The 21168-nt window shown below is 39.8% G+C and overlaps 1 protein-coding gene across 4 annotated transcripts in view; it reads right to left on the bottom strand.

Moving 5' to 3' along the window:
- Positions 1-572: 572 nt before the first annotated feature.
- The window catches only part of BNC2 (basonuclin zinc finger protein 2), a 466221-nt gene continuing 445625 nt past the window's right edge, over positions 573-21168 (bottom strand). For 3 of the 4 annotated variants that reach the window (XM_070480545.1, XM_070480549.1, XM_070480548.1), the window contains one exon: positions 573-10477. In XM_070480545.1, coding sequence (XP_070336646.1) covers positions 9817-10477 — 661 coding nt within the window. In that variant the 3' untranslated portion in view covers positions 573-9816. The remainder of the gene's footprint in view (positions 10478-21168) is intronic. The other variant, XM_070480546.1, reaches the window with a different exon arrangement.

The following is a 21168-nucleotide window of genomic DNA, read 5'->3' on the forward strand; positions in this document are numbered from 1 at the left end:
GAGAATATAAACTGAAACACAAACATCTAGTTTGAAAAACTATATATATGTGTGTGTGTGTGTGTGTGTGTGTGTGTGTGTATAGTTATCATCCTGTTAGCTACTGTCCACAAATTTCCCAGGGTCAGGGTGAAAGCTATTTACAGAAGGCCAAGGTGCAAAGATACTTAAGGTCTTCCTTTCCTTAAAAGAACTTAAGGTCTTCCTTTCCTTAAAACATCTTGGGCCAAGGCTTCTGAGAAAGGAAATTCTGGAGACACTGGAAAAACATCCCCAAAGGGACAGCTTTAGTGAGGAAAGAGACAATGTTTTCTGGGCTCCATTGGGACTGACTGGCTAGGATCTCTGGGGCTCTGACTTAGCTTGGCTATCTGAGCATGAGATGAGTTTGATCTTCCTAAGAAGTGTGTTCAATAATAGCATGATCCAGTCTAAAAAGGAGACCAAGTTATCCAACATGGGAGCTTAAATAAGGGTGAATCACAGTGTAAGCTAAAGTGTTTCTTGGTGTATTTCATAGTGGTCTCCTGGAGTTGGTTGAGGTTTCTTCAAATCAAGGAGGTAAGAAGAGATCAGTGACTGATAAATCTTTAATATAAAAATTGTACAAGAATTTTGATACAAATTACAAGAGGTATTTGGACAAAATATGAATAAAATTCCATTTACATCCCCAAACCCTTATGCATTTTATGCAAAAAGACATACTGTAGACAGTTATAGTACAGAAAATACAACAAAGGAAACAGCAAATAAAAACTTTTAATTCCCTTAAACTACTAAGAAAAACAAACCAAAAACAAAACAAAAACAAAACCCTTGTTCAAGGTACATACAGTATTTATGAAGCTACCGACGTCACAATGATCAGATCAGGGTGATGTAAGCTGTGCCCGTCCCTGGGTGCTGACCCCTTTCATAGTGCAGACTTTGGTTCTGTGACAGGCTGGGCAGAAGAGGCTGGTTTGATGCAGAGGAGGACAGAAACGAAAAAAAGCACAGCCCCCCCGCCCCCCACCCCCGCCCCAAACTCTGGGGTTGGGGAGTGGGGAGAGAGGACATATCTTGGGGAAAATTGCTTTTCCTTAAGATATTTCAGTTCCCTTTGGCCAACTTTGCTGTCAAATAGGCTTGTGTCCAGTGTTTTTGTTAGCAAGACACACCAGTGGGTTTGGGGTGAGTAAGAAAGTTATGTGTTCTCTCATCCAGGTGAGGGATCTTGCTAGTTCTAAAAGGCTTAGTCGATGAGGAGCAGTTGAGATCTGAGAGCTTGCTTTCCTGAAGGATCGACTCACGTCCACCTTTGAGGAAAGGCCCAGGGAGGCCTCAAACCCACATCTTCTCCTGGTTTCTCCGCCTCCCTCACCCCTCTGACCTCCAGGTACCCACGTTTAGCTCTCCTGCCCTGTTCATACTGGCATTGGTAGGAAAATGGTTGAGACTTTTCTGCAGGGCAGCAGAACCAAAGTTTGCACAGGAAAGTGACAGCACCATATATTATAAATCTTAGTCATATCAGGTTAATATATAATACTAGAACATCTCATTCACTTAATTCACGTTATGTAAACCCCAGACAGGGTGGAACACACAAATGTTTCCAGAGTGATCAAAATCCAGATGAAGGAGGGAGTGTTCTACCTTCTTGCTTCAGAAAAGATTTTCTTTGAAGAGGGTGGGTGAGATCAGAAGAAAGGGCAGGAGTGGAAAGATAATGAAGTCAGGGGAGATTAAGATGGGTATTGAAAGGAGTAGATATGTACAAAGACATGCAAAAACACTCCAAATTGAGTACTAGATGAAAACAGTCATCTTGGTTTATACATCTCAAGTGAGCCTGTTAACTGAGCACATTGTCTGGGAATCAAGAGCATCATGCCTCATGAATCACTGCTTTTCTTGGCCACGGCACTGATTCACAGGCAGGTCAGGGGTGCTCTCCTAGTGTGGGAAGGGCGGGTCACGCGGCTCCTGTGGAAACAGTGCCAGGTCAGCTCATCTTGGGGTAGGACTACCAAGAGGGTTGGTCTTTTCTCCCCTCTTGTGGAAAACGTTTCCAGGGCCAGAGGAGTGGAGCTCTCTGACACACATAGGCCCCTTCACCCCGGGGCCACCTCTCAATCCTTGCATTTTGTAACAGCAGTGGGCAGAGCCAGTTGGTAATGGACTGATGTGCCATCTTGTGCATTATTTCAGCATCGTGTTTGGCAACAGGAAGCCTTATAAAGTCTTGGTATACCGCTTGCATACTTTAAGAAATATAGTTTTATACTATCTATTTCTTTCCATTTTTGTTAAAATACCTTTTTCCACTCTTCCTTCCCTTCAAAGAATCTTAGAAAAAGGAAGCTAAAAATACGCCAAAACAATTAGAACTGTCCTTAAGCATCCCTGTTATTTAAGGGGCGGGTAGAGCTAATATTGAATAATCTGTGCAATTTTGGCAACTGAATTTTTAATTAAGATTCTCTTAAGATGTTTGCTAAATGATTGTAATATATACATACTGGCAGAACTTAAAAAACATCAACTGCTTTTTCCCTGACCCCAACAATCATTACTCAAAGTGCTTTTCTGCCCAGTCCACACACTGCTTAATACCATTATTTTAGCACGGGTTTGTCTACATAGACCTTTTGTCTCTCTCTCAATCTGCCACTTCTCGTCTTTCCAAAAGTTTGCATCAAAGATGACACCTGCGTGTGTCTTATTTTTTGATATAGATTTGAAATGTGACTGTTCAAAGTCGGTGGGGAGGAGGGGGGTGGGATCAACAGCATCTATCAGACCCAATGCAGGAGGGTTTAGAAAGAAGCAGGGTGTCTCTGAATTCCCCAGGGAAGATGCACAGAGAACTTATACTTCATTTAGCCACTAACTAGCTATCTTTATGATCCTTTAAGTAGTTCAGTATACAAAAATAGCAGCCAATACTTATATATGTTATTTGGGCTCAAGATGTTTGGGAAGATCACATTTCACATGATTTTTCTTTGTACCTTTTGTCCCCTCGTACTTGATTTTCTAAAGCTCATGTGCTTACACTTACCAAAATTCTCCCAAAGTAGAAAGAATTTACTTTCTACATATAGGATAGTCCCTGTTTTAGTGATTAAACTCAAAGTCCCTGTGCCTTATTATTTTTTTCAGATTGTCAGTCCAATTAAAGGTGAACCTGTCTTGTTACAGTATGGATTTGGAAGTTGTCACGGCAAGATACCTGTGTACATCTAGACTACTGGTTGGAGGCCAAAGCTAAAAAAATTTTTTTTCAAACCACCACACACAACCAGTTTGTTTACGGCACGTGCACTTTTTGAAGGAGAGGAAAAACGTCTTAGTTCTTTACTTACAGAACATAGGGCAATCTAATCCCACTTTTGCCACTGACTTGTAGAAACTTTGCTCTAATTATAGCACCATACCCAGTACTCCCAAAATACATGAGCTTGGAATTGCAATACTTAAGTTTCCAAAGACCCAGAGGGTGCTGTTAAAGCCAGAATCTCTCTACTGACCCTTTATTTAAGAAGTTGTCTTGTTACTGTGCACTTAATAGCTGGAGAGGGCACCTCGAGGCAGCCTTGGGCCTACCAGAGATACAGTTTAGTGGGTGTGTGTGCGTGCTCGTGTGCTGGGAGGAGGTGGAGGGAGGGAGGGAGAGGCTGACTGTGGATGTGTGTGCATCGGGGAACTCAGTGGGAAAGCCTAGCCCTTGTACTCAATTTCCCCTTCACAAGGGATAAACAGGCAATTACGCATCCTTTTATATTTGATGGCCAAGTGCTGAACTGGAAAGCACACTATTAGTTTGTGTCCCTTTAGGGCCAGGGCAATAAGTAGCCAGGAGAGCTGGGGCTGAAGCGGGCAGGGTGTTGTCTGCTGTTAGTGTGACAGTCTTGTCAGCAGCGTTCACATTACTGGAAGGTAATAAAGTGACAAGTAAGTTATTAGAAAGATATGAGGTGAAATTGAACTGAAGCTTCTTGCTGCTCAGCCTGGCTTTTTCCGTTTCCTCTTTTGTAATAGTCCACTATTTGTTACAAACTGAGCCTTGTCTTGATACTCTATATAGAAAAGGTTTTTTTTTTTTTGCTTGCAGTAAAGGTCAAATGAATTTACAACAACACTTCAGAGGAGAAGAATAAAGATAGTTTTATGACAACTATAGTATGTTACTTCAAAAAAATATATAGCATTATAATGAACGATAATGCTGATCCAATTTCAGTGTACTTGTAAAAATGCTTAGTTTTTTTTCTTTAAACCCCCTGTGATCGGGCATTTGGATTTTTTGACAAATGCCAAAAAGATAGGATTTGATGTCCAGTTATTGCCGAATGACCATAAACATCATCTTGTGCAAGATGTGGGATGAATAAGGATGATGGGAGGATACAGGAGAGGATGGGTGTCCGGGCAACAGTGATGTTACATTAACCCACCAGTTAGTTGTACAGCTGGATTTGCATAATACTAATGGAAATTACCGTGTACAGTGAGCAAGTCCTGACTATAGGAAAGGGAAATGCCTTTGGGACAGAGCAGATGTGGCCTGATGCTAACATGAGGAAAGCTACCTACCACACATGGTTTGGCCTGAAGGGAAAATGTGAAAGCAGCAAAGTTGCTTTTATGCTCTGTAGGAAGGTGAATGAGCTCACAGTTTGATCAAAAGGTCTTTGCAGCCAAAGAGCAGTGCAACCGTGGCTATGGGGGCAAGCCACAGTCACGATGGAGAAAGAACAGACCTGCGCTGGCAATCATGCCTTTCCACTCAGCACAACTAGGGCTTGGTCTGACCACCAGCCTTTTCTAGGATCTGGTAGACCCAATGGATCCTCTAGTTTCCTAAGGGACTTCAGCATCATTTCCACTCCAAAAGTAAGAAAAAAAGACCACCACACCCCCACCCAGCCACTGACTGCCATAGTTGATTCTCCTGACCTGGCTGGGACTTGAGCTATTCCAGGCATCACTCTTGCTTTCCTCCTCCCTTCTCAGACTAGGATTCAGTGAGGCACCTGGTCATGGGGTGCTCTGGGAGGCACTGCATGGCTCTGCTCCCACCCACTGCTAGGCAGAGTTGCACTGGACGTTTCTTTTGACTGCCTCCTTTCCTTGAGTTCACTATTTTCCTTTCTAGTTATCTTCAAACCAGGACAGGTATGAGTCCTCTACTTAACACCCCTCACTTCACTATAAAAAACTGTGATTCCCTCCAGTCTCTGCAGCACCTGTCTCTGAATGCCCTCCATACTTATGTAAACCCCTTCCATTAGAAACACAGAGAATGAGAAGGAGAAGCAAACTCCTCTAAATATTCCAAGTCTGGGTGAAATGTAAGTGATTTTTTTAAACCCCAAAATTTGTCATAATTTTTGCAAAGCTCTAGAGAAGGAGTGTGTCCATAAGATCAAAGAAAGTATCTTCTGGCTGATTTGTTTCATATGACAGTAGATGTAGCGTGTCTTATGACAATTGACATTTATTTACTTAGTCGATCTAGCCCAACACAAAACACCAAGTGCAAGTTAGGACTGCTCAGGTCAACGGCTGGCAGTTAGCAGCATGTCCATCTCAATCTGGTTACTGGCTTCTTTCTGTTTTAATTCCCAAGGGCCTCTGTTCTCATTTGCTTGGCACACATGAGGGGTGTGTACAGAGGAAAAGGAACAAAAGGTCACTTTTTATTTGGTGGGAACCTAGTGCATGGTTTCCCCTGAGTAAAATGAGGAGAATGCCTCTGCAACAGCCCCTTCTTGAAAGCTTGCCTTTTAAAAAAATAGCTATATATATATATAATATATATTATATATATTATATATATACACACACACTAACAGGCTATTAACCAGTTATGCGCCTTGCTCCTCATACTGGAAGGGCCTGGGAATTCATTACCAAAGAAATTACACTATAAGGACAGAGGTGCCATTGTGCTAAAAACAATTTCAAAAGAGATGTTTGCCAGCTTTAAAAGGCATCAGCCTGGACTAAGATCTGAAATGCACTGACTTATTTCTATACAATTAATAGCAGAACGAAGAATGTCATGCTCTTTATCACATTTTAAACACCAAATTATTTATTATCTCTCGTTATTCTTGCTCCGGGTCATCCCCCTCCACAACACACAGACAATCCTTAAAGGAGACTAAGCCTTTCTGATCCTTACAAACACATAGCTTAAAATGATCAAAACAGAACATTTCAATACCACCTAGCAAACATGCATGTTAATAATACTGCCGTTTTGTACCTGTGACAGAATGCTGGTTAAAATGAATCAAGTGGGGGAAAAAGGTTGCTTGGATGAAATGCTGCATCCTATTCCTTTTTCAGCCGCCCTAGCATGGATGAAGCTGGACAGAGCCTGTGTCACAACAGAAAACTCCTATGAAAAAAGAAATGAGTATGAATGGACAAAGAGGGAAGGGCTCAATGGTTAAAATGGTGATCACATCATCCTTCCCATTTGCAAATAAGCCTTGGGATCACCATCTTAACTAGATTTAGAGTTAAGTCAAAACATTGCACTCAGGCACACACCCCAGAACAAGCAACACTATGGGACTAGATGAAATGTACGTTTTTATGATTCTACATCTTATGGACCACTTCTGTCCACTCCCCCTGTCCCTTTTAAGCAATTAGGCTTTAAACTGGAAAATATTATACACCCACTTAAAAGGCCACCATAACATGTGGGCACTTGAGGCACAAAACTAGTAGGAAAGAGGGGAGAGACTTAAAAAGGGCAGGCTGTCCAGGACTCACTGTCATTTCTCCAACAAAAGGCAGGTGAACACATTCATGCTTCTGAGCAATGGAAATTCTGCTTGAGAATCTTGTTACTTCTGGGCTTATTCTAACTGGCTATCCACATCAGCCTGGTTTGTGGTGAGTACCAAACACTTGTTCTAAGCCTGGTGCCTTTGTTGTGACCTGCTGACAGCTATGTAATTCACTCATTAGGGCTTTTAGATCTTTTAGTTGACATTAAACAGACTAAGCACTGATTTTGTACAAGCTGAGTTCTAATTATCTCAACCCAGAGTGTAATTGTTAAAAATTTCTGAAAATGTGTTATTTCATAAAAGTGTCACTTGGTCTATGTATACTCGCAAAGCTAGTGTTTCCATAACCTTTTGCTGGGATACCAACAAAATATTTTTTCCTCCCTTCTGGAATCAAATCATTTGGTTAATGGAGCAATAGCGCAACACAGAAGGCTAAGAGGACCAAAATGTTTGCAAACAAATTTTCATTATTCTAGTTCCATCTTCCACAAACATACTGTACAGAGTCTTATGTGGTATAAAACGAAGGAAAACATCTCTGTCTATTCAGTTTAACAACACTGAAATAAAGCAATTAAGACTTTGGGGAATTCAAAGGTACAAGAAAAACAAAAAGCGGTTAGCACTAATTCCTCAGCTTTTTTACCGTAAACATTTGTCATTAAAACATAGTGTTTGCTATAGTTTCTTTTGTACTACAGATACTTTTGGTCTCTCCTCACTGTAGAACAAATGAAGAATTAAATGAACCCCACAGCATCCTCTGAAGGAGATGAAAACATAAAGCTGCTAGACACATCTAGCTTATCTTAAGATTCTATTGTTTCTGAAATTTTCACACAAAAAATACTGAAGCCTCAACTTAATAATGCTTATTTTTGGAAAGAATAAATACTGAGGTACAATAAATCCTACAGGACTAACAACAAGAGAAACATATTAACAGTTTCCTTTGGCAAATTTAACGGAAATGAATGCTGATGTGAACCTAGAAAAAAATAATTACAAAACATATGAAAAATGGAAATGCCATTAAAAAGTTAAGACAAAGGGAGTAATTCTAACTTTTAGACTGATGAAAGAAATGTTTGAGGCCCTTAAATGCAGAAAAGAAATACATTCTCTTTAAATTATTGTGTCCTGTTTGACAAAATATGCCTTGTTTATCTTTTTCCCTCTCCACTTAAAAAAAAAAAAAGACAACAAAACAGTCTGCAATGCACACCCTAATGGTTTTGGCTGCAGACTGAATTTGAGTAAATATCATCATTTAGTCAGTATGTTGTGGTAGCTGAGGCTGCCGATGTGGTTAACCAGCTCAGGCAACATGTGTAAACATCGGAAACAAAACAAAACAAAAAAGGTTTGGAGAATCCTCTCCCTACTCTTTCTCACTCTCGATTGCCTGGTTTCAGGCTTGCTTTCATTTCTCTCTGACAAATCGCGTGGGGAAACGCAAAACACTAAACAGTGAGAGATCCTATTTTAAACCCCCTTCTTCTGGCTTCTCAGAAAGGAGTATTGCTTAGTTCAAGTTGAGCACATGTTTGCAAAGCTTCCAAGTACTGCCGCCTCTGCCATTAAATGTCTTTTGATTTTGTCTAGCAAACCAGCCTGAATCTTAGTACTACTTCATAACTTGCGACAAATTACACAGCCACATAACAGACCAACTCAGTTCAGACTTTCTCCCTCTCTTTAATGGAGAAGGGTCAGGTCCTTGCGCATGAGTGTTCAGCTCTTTCACTGTATTCAGCTTTGCTCCGCAGTGAGTAATTTGGGCTTTTGTATCCTGAAATATTATCCTGCCTCTAAAGAATAAATGCCTTGGCTGTTTCACATGCATCACTTTGTTTTCCTTTTATGTAACTTAACATATAAGCAAGAAGGATACAATGTTGATTGTAATAACATTCGGCACTTGAAAGCATCACCAAGTGTTTTTTTTAAAAGCGGTTTTCTGGTGGCCGGACAAATTGGCCTGTGGTTATGTTGAGTGACTAATTGTATTTTCTTTTCTGGAAACTTGTGCAAAGTTGGCAGTTTTGTGTTAACACTAATACTTTTGTTTGGCATTTGTGCCCTATACTGACCAGACCATTTTTATACAAGTGAATTTTTTAAAAAAGACACTTACTTGAAGTATGGCAATAGTTTAAGGATAAAAAAGAAGCATGGATATTACACATCCCCTTGTAGTGTATGAAAAAAAGTGCATGACTGGATTTATGTACTAGTACAGGACATTTTAAAAAATCAGATCTGTGCTGTAAGGCATGCCAGCACCTCTTTATCACTATATCTAGCAGGTAGTAAAAACAAGACCATGTTTTTTTTTTCCTTAAAAAATGTGCATTAATGCTAACATAAATGAATAGAGCTAGCCAGCAAACTATTTTTTTCCTGTATATCTAACAGCTGGATGTAACTGTAAAAATTAAACAAAAGAGTTAAACAACCATCAATACAATTGTTTTACATCATTGGCCTCTCAAGGCTAAATATTTACAGGTGAATCTGCCATGCTTTAATTGAAGATTCTCTCAAAACTTTAAAGTTCACAAAAGACAACTATAAGAAGTTCCTTGGTTTTTTTTTTTTTCCCCCCCTTTATCTCTTTGCAGGCAACAGTCATAGGTACAACAAATTGTCTCTTTGGAGAGGACCAAAAATTGTTACTCTGTCAGAGGTTGGGCTAGTTGCACGCTTTTATGTGTGTGCGCATGTGTATTTAAAGGGTATTTTGTTTCATCTCCAAATTAAAAGATCTGACTTCTTTCTCAAAACTATAAAGGAAAAAGACAAAAAATTTCAAAAGCACCTAGTGTTTATCTTCTTATATCCAAAGAAAAGAAAATGTGTGTGTGTGTGTGTGTGTGTGTACACAGGTATACATGTGTGTACACACACACGTGCACACACGCCCTCCCCCAAGTACACAAGCGCACACTATGGCAGTTCAGATACATAGGCCATCTGGTGAGAGCTGGCATTTGCAGTGTCCGTTCTGAGACTAATCTACTGCAGTGAAGGGAATGTTTTTGTGGAGATTGGGGTTCTGACTGTGCCGATTCCGGCTTCGCACAGAGGAAAACATCATATTGCAACCGGGGACTTTGCACTTGTGCATCTCTCGCAAGTGCACGGTTTTGTAGTGCACCCGCAGCGTCCCCTTGTTGCTGTACGTCTTGTGGCAAATGTTACACATGATCCCACCGGTGCTCCCGGACAAGCTGCTGAACATCAGAGACCCTGAAACGTCAGCCCCGAGCCCGCCAGGGAGGGTGGGGGCCTCGGCCTTGTGCGCCGACTCCCCGCTGTCACTCGCCCCGTCAAGGTCGTCCAGGAGAATCCCCTCATCGCTGCCGGCGTCGGATTCTCTGGAGGAATGGATGCTGCTGCTGGACTGCAGGCTGGAGGTGGTGCTCAGGTCCAGGACCATGTAGTCCTCCGCCATGCCCCTCCCATAGCCGTTCAGGTGGGAGTCTTCCGTCCCCGCGGGAGAGGAGGCGTCTTCCCTGAGGTCGAGCCCCAGGGGGTGCTGGGCCCCATAGATCTTCATCAAAAATTCATCCCGGAGGTCCTTGCTAAGGGAGGGCTGTGATGAGTCCAGGCCCATGTCATCGAGTTCTTTGGTCAACAGTTTACGATGCAGATTTATGTTGGCACTGTGTCTAGGAAAACAAGAGGGAAGGGGGGGCGGGTGGGTGTACAGGGAGCGGGGAGGGCGAGAAAAAAGAGAGCATTTTAAAATTGATTCAGTTTCCGCCAGGCATCACCTAAGCGCATTCATTGCTAATGACGCTATTGTAAAAAGCAAGCATTTTCCTACATCCTCAGGACTGGGGAGTAAGTGGTAGTGGGGAGTGCAATAAGGGGAGCTCTTCATTAACATAATTTTTATAAGAGAGTAAAAGTCCTCAACGGAAGGATGAAGGCAAACCCATGCACCATTTTCTGAATGATTGTTCTGTTCCTTTCACTCTGTAGCAGCATCAGCTGCAGAGAATCTCACAGCAGAGATTTGAAAAAATATACTGAATATGATAAACGAATGGAAACTTTCTGCTTGTCCAAACCAAATAATAATTTGAATTTACCTAAAAACAGAAGGAAACCCCCTTTTTTCTACAGCGAACACTTTAGAGGTATGAAAAGGATTCCTATTTTTAAAAAAGAGTAAATGGTTTAGATAATTTAGAATTCACTTGACAAAATAATTTGTTCCCTCTCATCTTCCTCATCTTATTTCAGAAAATAATTTAGCTTAAAAGGTCAGCAATTTATTTAATAAAAATAGTTACATACTATCTTTAATATAAATCCCCTTTTAAAGAATGATTTGGGATCTCAGCTAAATCTAATAGTAAAATACATTTATCTTCAGAAGCTGCTATATTTCAGAGTTAAAAATAGTATTTCAAGTAATTCCAAGTTGTAAACTTTAATCTTAAAAAAAAAAAGGTGAAAAACAGAAGTTGGCTTAATACATGAAACCCACCCCCCATTTAAAAAAAAATCACACTCAACAGAAGGAAAAAAAAAAACAAAGGGACCAAAAAAGAAAAAAAACCCACACACAATAAATACCAAAAAAAAAAAAAACCCCCCAAAAATTCAAGCACAATAATAACACATGGTCCCTCCATTTTAATAACTGGAATCCGTACTTCTTAGGCAAGCAAAACTTATACTATACTCACTGAGTGCTTTGCTTGTGTGTATATACATATATATATAAAGAAAAAAAAAGATTTGTCCCAGAGCATCCATAGGGATGTCATGATTTACAAAGCCTGATAGGTTATTATCTATCTGAAAACATTGCCTTAGTATTTACATCCCCCATTTATTTTTAAAGTGCCCTTGGGCATATACCTCTCTCCACCTGCAAAGGCGTATGTTTGACAAGTGTCTAAATTGAAGGCTACCCTTCCAAAAAGCAAACCAATAAATAAATACAGATGCATAAAAGCTTCTCAATAATGGTGGAAGCTCTACATCTTGGAGAAGTTAATTGTGATAATAGAAATGACCTAGAATGGCCAGGATCAAGTTCGACATACCTGCTGATTATAATTAAAAAGTATGGAAAATCCAAAATGAGTCACACCGTTTGGTGACGAGCATGGCTAATATTTCTTAGAGATGGTTGAGAGGTATGTGCCTCAGAGACAAGAAAGGTGGGAAACACGTTCCACCTTTCCACACAAGACAATATATAGCACTCTGGGTTTGAAGGGGCAGAGGGGCGGCGGCCCCCTCTGCACAGCACTTAGAACGGCTGAGCTTACCTTGTGATAATAAGATCAGCTTTCTAATCTTTTGCTAAATCGATCACAAAAGAAAGCAAGAATGAGAGACAGAGAAAAAGAGAGAGAAGGAGAGAGAGAGAAAACAAATTCACATTCTAGACATCTGGTTTGGAAAAAAAAACTTAAACAATAACATAGGGATTTAAAATGTTCTGATCAAAAAATCATTTTCTGTCATAAGCGATCATCTCATATGCTGTCTTGATGATTTTCAGATCAGCCGCATCATCCAAAAATCATAAATCAAATTAAGATAAACCAAATTCACAGCATCATCGTCATCCATAAATGAGTTCTATACAGATGCATGCAGTGTTGCGGATATGCGAATGATAAACAGAAGTGGTCCCCAGGGTCCCTGCTCTGACAGTCGCGCCCCGTCTCCTTGGTGTCAGATGGCAGATGATTCCAAATGCAGGTTGTTAAGCAGAGTGCAGGAAATGCCTACTGAGAAATCTTTCCCCCTGACATGTGGGTATGACACCACCAGAGTTATTACAAGAATGTGGAAATAGAGTTGCAGTACGTACTATTGCTCCATTGATAAAACAACCTGCCAAGCATAAGCAGCGTGCAGAATCCTACCCCTCTGTGTATTATTTTTAACACCCTCCCCTCCCTTTCTTAATTTCACAGACACACATGTTGCGATGACCCTAATCTAGAACTCTGCTGCTTCTCACACATCTGCAGCGACCGCTTCCTAGATTCACTGCTGAGAAAGCAGCAGCCAGACACACAGCAGTCACATCGAGATACACTGAATAAGGAAGAATAAATTAACATTGACAAAAGGACACACTGGTCCCCAGATGGACACATCTTCCCTGAGATGACTTGTGAAATTACACATCTCCACTGTTGTGTTACCAGGAAGAGATGTTTCTCTTCATGTCTCACTTACAGCAATAGAAATTTGTAATCTAATTAGATGAGGTACCAGCCCTCAATATCTGTCAACCAAATGATGTGCAGAAATGTGTAGACCAGCTCTGGCACTCGGTTCAACAGTGTCCCTTTTCCGCTGTCAGCAGTACTGTTGGCCTCTGCTAATATAATTACATTGACTTTTATTCAATTAAGTGCCATCCTTGCCTTTAAAAAAAAAAAGCTACTTTATCAATTGATTCAGGTATAATGCAATAATAAAGATGAACTCATGGCAGTGCATTAGCTCTGCTGTTCATAACTTCAGTACACGGGTTCATTCGTGGTAGTCGATTTCCATTATGCAACCACAGTTCAAGAGAATTGATTCTTTTATGTTCATTTCTTAATCTATTTCATTTTTGTGTGATAATCCTCCGAAATGCCATATGCAAAATACTAGAATTAGGGATAGGAAGAACGTGGAAAGCTTACTGGTTCACTCTCATGATGGTGGGCTTGGAGCTATTCTAACTTAACGCCCAGTATTACTGGAGAGGAAAGAGGCAAAGCGAGAGGAGAGGAGACAGACTCTTGAGAGCGTCCTGATCCTGTATCTCAGGAGGTTAGCTTTGCCTCCACAGAATGGACAAAAAGCGGTGCTGGACTCAGTCAATCCAAACCATGAATTGCCACAGAACACTCTCCGAGCAGAAGACACGAAGACCTGGAGTTAACAGCAACTTACAAGTTTACATGGATCAGCAAAACCTAGAGAGGTTAAAAAGAAAAGGAAGATGAAGAGACACAGAAAGAAGGGTCACCAAGAGACTATCAGGTATACGAGGAAGAGGATTCTAAAAAGCGGAAGACGACCAGAGAGTGCTGGATATGGGAGGACCCCGGCAGAGGAAGCGGTGGGCAGCTGTCTGTAATCAGGAGCAGGAGGACTCCAGAAAGGAACAGAGTTTGAGTTCTCCAGAGATGAGTTTTTCTAGAAAATAAACCGAATGTTCTGAATATTTGTCTCCAGAAAAGAGGAAGAAATAACCATGAACTAAGACTGTATTAGAACTTATTATACTTTATAAGAATGTCAGCAGTACAAAAGCTGTTTCTATTTGCGTTGATTGGGTATTAGGTAGGTAATACCAATATGAGGAGGTAGCTTCCTCTTACAGAGAAAAGGAAAAGACTGGGATGAAGACAGAAGGTAAGTTGATAAGTAGAGTAAGGAAGGATCTGATCTTACTGGGGATCTCGTCAAGACAGTAGGCCAAATTGTAGTTCCATGATTGTCACTTTTAAGAACACAAACTATCTTATGCAACCTCAAGTCTCCTGCTGCTCAAGTAGAATACTGGGTTGACCAAAAAGTTCATTTGGATTTCCCCATCACATCTGATGGAAACACTCTAACTTTTGATCAACCCAATACTTTGCACATGGGACATAATTAAAAGTGCATTTATTTGACTTCAATCAGTAATAGGCAGAGTCTTAAACTTTCCCCAAAACAAACTATAGAAGTGAAAACAGTGATCCCAGGATTGGAAACATGTACCTAAAGATTTAAGAAAAGACACAGATAATATAGCAGAGGATAACCCTGACCCACTCACACCCCACTGTGGTGCAAGGTAATGCTACATAACTAGGGCATGACACAGTCCTATAACTTGGGCATGCTTAGAACCACAAATGTTTCTTCTGACCTCTGCACTCATTCCTACTATTTCTGTACTGAGTTTACCAAAGCCTCTTGAAAACTAAGAGCACCCTTAAAAGCAAAAGGTAATGAAGCTTATATGACATAGAAGAGGTCATGAAACCAGACTTACTATTTGAAATGTTTAGTGGGAGCACTCTAACTAGATTAAAGTGGACGACCTCTCTTTTTTGGTTTCTTTAACGAAAACAAGTCAATTATATCTCAGTTAAAAAAGGAAAATTTTAGCATGCAACCACAGAAGACAGCAAACCCAACAGTCAAATAAATGCAAACACCCTTTAGAGAAAGTCAGTCCTGTCTTGAGCTTTTCTTTCCTCACATTTCCCTTTCTAAGCTGGTTCAAATACCTAGTTCAACTTAATGTTTAACCATAAAAAGAAAAAAAAAAATAAGCACACTGAAGAAGTGTTCTGAGATTTTAACTTTGGTTTTGAGATACAAATAAGAACTTTTTTGAAAAAGAAGAATCTCATGACCAAGTTAGAAAATCAAAACGTGGCCATGAAACTGAATCAAGCTATAGGTTACATAAGAAGCCCAATCTAATCTTAATTCTTAATCAGTTCTGAGCCATCCTAAACTTACTGAACTGAAACAAAATACTTGATAATTAATTGCAGTGCCCCAGGTGAAGTGGAACCGAGGCTTCATTTTGGCCTAACTTTGGCCTTTATTTTTTCTGCTTATCTTTGCCACTTCACACACATGCACACACCTCAAATTGTCCAGAATGATCACAGTGAAGTATACACAGTAGATACCACCACATATAAATAGTGTATGTGTGTTTTTATGTATGTATATGGGCATACATAAATTTATTCAACCTGTAATATAAAATATAAAATCTGGATGCCGGGTTTGAGTGTATTATTGAACAGAGTCAATATTCCTGATCGGAAATGTAAATCTGCTCTCCAAATCCACAGAAATGAAAAGTTAAAAACTTTTGTGCCTTATTTATTCTCCTATCTAGATTGCCATGACACTACCTGTTGTCCTGAATGCCTCAAAAATATTTGTATTCCCATTTATTGATGGTGGTATACTTATAGTCCTGTGAAGTCATGATATTTTTGATAGTATATACATTTTTGCAAAATGAGCAGGTGCTCTCTAAGGTAGTATTTAAAGATTTTCTCCAAAAGATCTGAAAACCACCCCCAGGAAGGAAATTCAATGTTAAATTTTAGTGAACAATGCTCAGCTCCTCCCACCCCCCCAAAGTACAGAAGTACATGATAAATGCAAGAAACAAAAGCTAAGCAAATTCTTGCAAATTAAAAGTATGAAATCCAGTCCCTTCAATCCCTTTCAATATAAAACAAATCATCCATACTGGTCACGCAGACAGTTCTCTCTCCATTCAAATTATTCACTTGAAGATAAGCTCCCACCAAACTCTTTAGGGGTTTAGCTAATTTACTGCACAGATACGGCACGTCTGTTGTAATAACAGGTAGGATGTATTGGGGTCGACCATTTATCAGAATTAGACTTCTTTTCTCAATTCACAGTGAATTATGCTGCCTACATGACTCCCCTCTCTCAGAGCCTGCCATCCCCTTACGGCCCCTAATGTGGCAGGCAAACCAAATTGACAGTCTCATCTTGTCAACAAGGGGCGATTCTCCTGAGAAGCCATTTAACTTTGCCGAGGAAGCAATGTATTAATGTGCCTGTCCCAGGAATGTTAATCATCTTCAAGCTTCCGACCTAACTTTGACGTGAACGAAATCACCAAATTTGTTTACTAAATGAATCGTAATATGCTAATAAGAAAGCATGACATATATGGAAAAGCCAAACAGATGGTTTGTTTACTCCACTTTGCAACTTTATAAATGTTGTAACTCTGAAGATGTTAGTGAGAATTATTGGTTTGCTGGCAGAGGCGAACGTGTCTCTCGCATACTAAATCTGGCACTACGGCTACAAAACAATTTGTCATTGCTGTGGAATGCATAAAAAATGTTAATGTAGTGATGGCATTTGGGAAGGCAGATTGGTGGATGGAAAATGTCTATGCTGGATGCTCAGGTTAAGTGCAGAATTGATATCCAACGCTGTTCCCTAACCATTTTACTTCTGAGCTGTATCTGACACATTAAGGCTTCTCGAGGGTGCTGATTATTCAATAGATAACCTGTTGCGCTGTAATGTGAGACGTGTGTTACACTGTGAATAGGATTATGTTTTCACAGCATTTGGAAAATTTCTCAATCAGGCAGCTCATATGGTGCTCAGCTTACTACTACTGTTGGGTAAGAGAAAGCGAAGCCATTCACCCCGGCATCTTTTAAGGACTTGAATAAAATCTGTGCTACAATTTTGAGATTTATATTTACCCTGGATGAACTAACTCTCCAGTTTTCCATCTGATTTTTATCATCTTATACAAAGAGTTCTGAAGGTCTATTTCCAAAACAGTAAGAATGCATTTTTCTCTTGACATTCAAATTTCTTCTCCTATTTAAAAATAAGCTTTCTTTTCTAATGTGTACAACATGGAACATCAGTTTCTTTCTGAGGTCTTTTTCAAAGGAAATACTTCCTAACTATCCAAGAAGGTTTTATATCATTAAAACAATTTGTGATCTTTTAAAAAGACAGCATTAGGGATGTGCGAGTTCCCCAGGGGACAGGATTTTGTAGGCAATATTATAATTGAGCTACAGCCTTATCTAGAATTCTGTGTTGAAAATGAAACTATTTAAGACACATGAGCAAAAAGAATGCACAAAAATCTAATTTATATCTTTGGTTAAATGGTGTCAAAACTACCAACAGGAAAACTTCAGTTAAGCAACCAGCAATACAACTATGCTACCTTTCAATGTTTAGAAACATTCAGATTTTTCTGAAATTCTTTTTACTCCTGATTCACACAGCATAGCCATAGAAGCAGAATTCTGTATGAAAGAGGTGCTTATTGCTTCCAATACCATTAACCACTTCCCCCAGCTTCTTAGTCCTATATATACATATTGAGACCACCACGCATCTTCTGGGATTCACCTGGTGTATCACCATAGAGTGAACTTTCTACCAGTCTGCCGAAGAGAAACGAGAGCAAAGCGAGCTAAAGAAACCTCTGACTTCATCTTTTTGCCCAAGGATCACTTTGGAGCAAGAAACATTAGCAGCTATCCCAGCCTGGTGCATCTCTCTCATCTGAAACATCTCCTTGTTCCTGACCAACAAAGAAAATTTCAATAAAGTACTTTTACTGGTTTAACAACAGTGAGCTCTTGGGATTGTCAAAGTGCTAAGCCTTTTCCAAGGAGAGAAGAAATCAGCAGCTCAAATATAATTAACCTTCCATTCTCAATGCAAACTGCCACGCACAGGAGCTCTGCAGTCTATTAGCGAAGTTATAATGGCCAACGGGCAGAAGCGAAATTGGTCAAAAAGTTGGCTGCTGCTGTCATATTTTTGGAATTATGATTAATGGCACTAATAATGTGGATGATTACTGATATGTGTATCTCCAGCAGTTTATCATATTGCTCTGGCTGCCTACGTCCACAATAAGCAGGATGCTATCATTTACCTCTTTATTGAAGGCAATCCTTCTCTTGAAGGAGCATATTCTAATTACTTCGTAATGTTTTATGTCTTAAACATTTTGCAGCTCTGGACCTTGCCAACTGCTTCATGTCTACCATTGATTAATTACTGAATGTTTAATCAAAATTTAGAACCTAATGTAGTCATTTATGAGCGCGCTGCAGTGCCAAAGTAGTTAGGCTCTGCTCCCAAGTTTGGGGAGTGCTGGGTTAAAAATCAAATCCCAGCCAGGCATGAGGATCCAAGAATTTCACCTTGGGTGCTCTGAGGTTGCCAATTCCATCTCTGCTGATGAATGGAAGGTAATCTAACTACAGGGTAAACAGCATCTCTACCTCCCCTCTCCCCACTGGATCTCTTTCCCTGTTCTCCTGATTCCCTAATCAACAGAGCACTGCTGACTGCTTGCTTCTGAGTGCAAGAAGGTTCTCGTGAAAACCCATCTCAAGAACATAGCTTTGAAGTGGTTAAACAAGTGAAAAATAATTTGCTGGGACAAATACATAAGTTTTTTTTTTTTAATGTGGATTTTTTATGGTACTGTCATACAACCATTCACCGTTGAAGTTAAGTGTTTTTTTAATACCATTACTGAACTGCTGAAATGGATGCTAATATAGCTTGGAGTGCTAATGTCAAGTCCTGGTAATAAAAAAGACAGACTGCTGAATGAAATAATTTCAAGTAAAAAATAGAACAAAAGTGCTCTCTCTCTTGCTCTCCACTTTTATTGAATTGGGACTGACTGAGCCAATTGCTTTAGAAGTCTGTAAAACACAATTACTAGTGAGCGGACTGACCCCCCAGTGCCCCCTTGGTGACAGAGCGGACTAAAAAGCCAGCAGAGTTCGAGCGGCTTCCCTCAGCTGGCCATCAGACTCATGAGGCTTACTTCTGAAGGTCTGTTGTTCTCATCGCCCAAATCTGTCTCTTCTGACTGAAAAAAATCTTATTTCCCATCCATGTGCTAAAGTAACTTCATACATCATTTCCCAAGAGGAAGATGTCTACTCTGGCAATTAAGGATGATCTGTCTTTTGATATTCTTATTTATGTGGTTGTTCACATATAAACACACATATACTTTATGTGGATACATTTAGATGAGAACGTTAGCATAATTTCTGAATAGCTGGCAATAATTCCAATTGATATATGCAATAGCAAACTGGAGGCATCACTTACGTATGTTCAGGTTAGAAACACAGTTTTTTTTTTTTTTTTTTTTTACTAAGGTAAAGTCAAAATAATTAGAGCAAGCAAGAAAAAGAATTAAACTAGAAGTAGGCAACATTTCCCCCCCTTGTTAATAAAAGAAGTAATAAACTCCATAAAATACTAGAGTTAAGATCACTAACACTTCAGGCATAACAGCTTTTTACCAGGAATTTACAACTCCTGTTTTAATTCAAGCCGCTTGCATTAGGACATAAAATCTAGGTATTTTTTAAAAAGTGTAGCTTTCTGTTAAGTAACTGAAGAAAAATTGTCCTTTCCTGAAAAGCATTCTTTTTTCCTCTTTCTCAGCTTGCTTCTCTCTCACACATGCAGACACACACACATCTTGGCACTCAAGAATCAAAGTTAATAAATCCTTTTTTTATGACATTGTAATTTTTTGGCAAGTGTAAACTCCTTTCATATTCTGCCACATTCATTTATTTGAAGCTTGTGGGAGTCTTACGGCAAAAACATTAAATTATTTCTGAGAAGGCTTTTTAAAAACAGAAAAAAGAAATGCTTTCTAGCCCAACCTTCACAATGAAATTTCAACAGAGAAAAGAAAAGTCTGTCTCCTTAGCACAACAACAACAAATCACTCAGCAAGAAAGGGCTGGTAGAAGCCTCTTACGGTATGGAGAACCCATCTTTGCAGGAAGGATACAAGCAAATACTAATAAGTGTGTGAAGTCTCATAACCTGCTTCCAGGTGAGAAATGGCCTTTTTTGTTTGTTTTAAAACAGAAAAGACTATCTACAAAAACAAATACTTAAAATGAATCATTATAAGAAAGAATGAGATCAAAGAACTCTATCAGGGGATCAGATAGGTGGTGGGAGACCTAAGGGAGACAGAAATCATGAAGATGACCCTTTCAAAGTGGTGCCATCCTGAAAATTACCAACTACGCATGCAGTATGTACATGCTGATCTAAATGCTATTTCTGCCTGGATTTTCAAGTTCCTGATGGAGAGAGTAGTAGCTCATTCCTTTTGAGGGAAGGCAGGAATACAGGGTATATGGAAGCATTGCATTTACACAGTGGAAGTTATGTAGCCACAAGAGATTTAATGGTACTCTCATCAAGAGAAATTTGTAAGAACTTTGTATCATGGACAGGAAGTCCTTTGCTCGCCATTAAGCCTTGTTGTCTAGTTGGTAGGCAGTTTGGTGGAAGTGATTGGTGTACTTCTTGGGCTGGAGGAGTGAAAGGTCAGCAGAGGCTTAAATGAGCTTGTCTTACATCCAGCTGGGCCAGCAGGAGGTCATTAGGAAGATCCAGGCTCATGGTAGGCTTGACAGAGTCTCTCCCCATGATACAAGGAGGCCGTTTTGCTCACTGCTCTTCTCCCAGGATATAAAAAGAACCCCAGAGACAGGAATGACACCGAAGTTTATCTTACTACCAAAGTTTCGCTCAAGGAGGACACAACTAGCAATTACTCAGAAGGGGAAATTTATTTTGTTTGCCTTTGATGGAAAGTAATGGAGATAAGTACAAAAGACCTATTGATCTCCTGGCTGTATTGTGAAACCAAAAAGAGTAACAGAGGGGGAAAAAAAAGTCTTCCTTTAAAAGTCAGAGGACCCATGCGGCTTTACCTTTTAAAAGAATTCTGGTAAAGGAGAGCTGCAGTTTGGGTGGCAAAAAATATAGG

Source organism: Odocoileus virginianus, chromosome 18 (assembly GCF_023699985.2).
Source record: "Odocoileus virginianus isolate 20LAN1187 ecotype Illinois chromosome 18, Ovbor_1.2, whole genome shotgun sequence".
In the NCBI taxonomy this organism is placed as follows: Eukaryota; Metazoa; Chordata; class Mammalia; order Artiodactyla; family Cervidae; genus Odocoileus; species Odocoileus virginianus.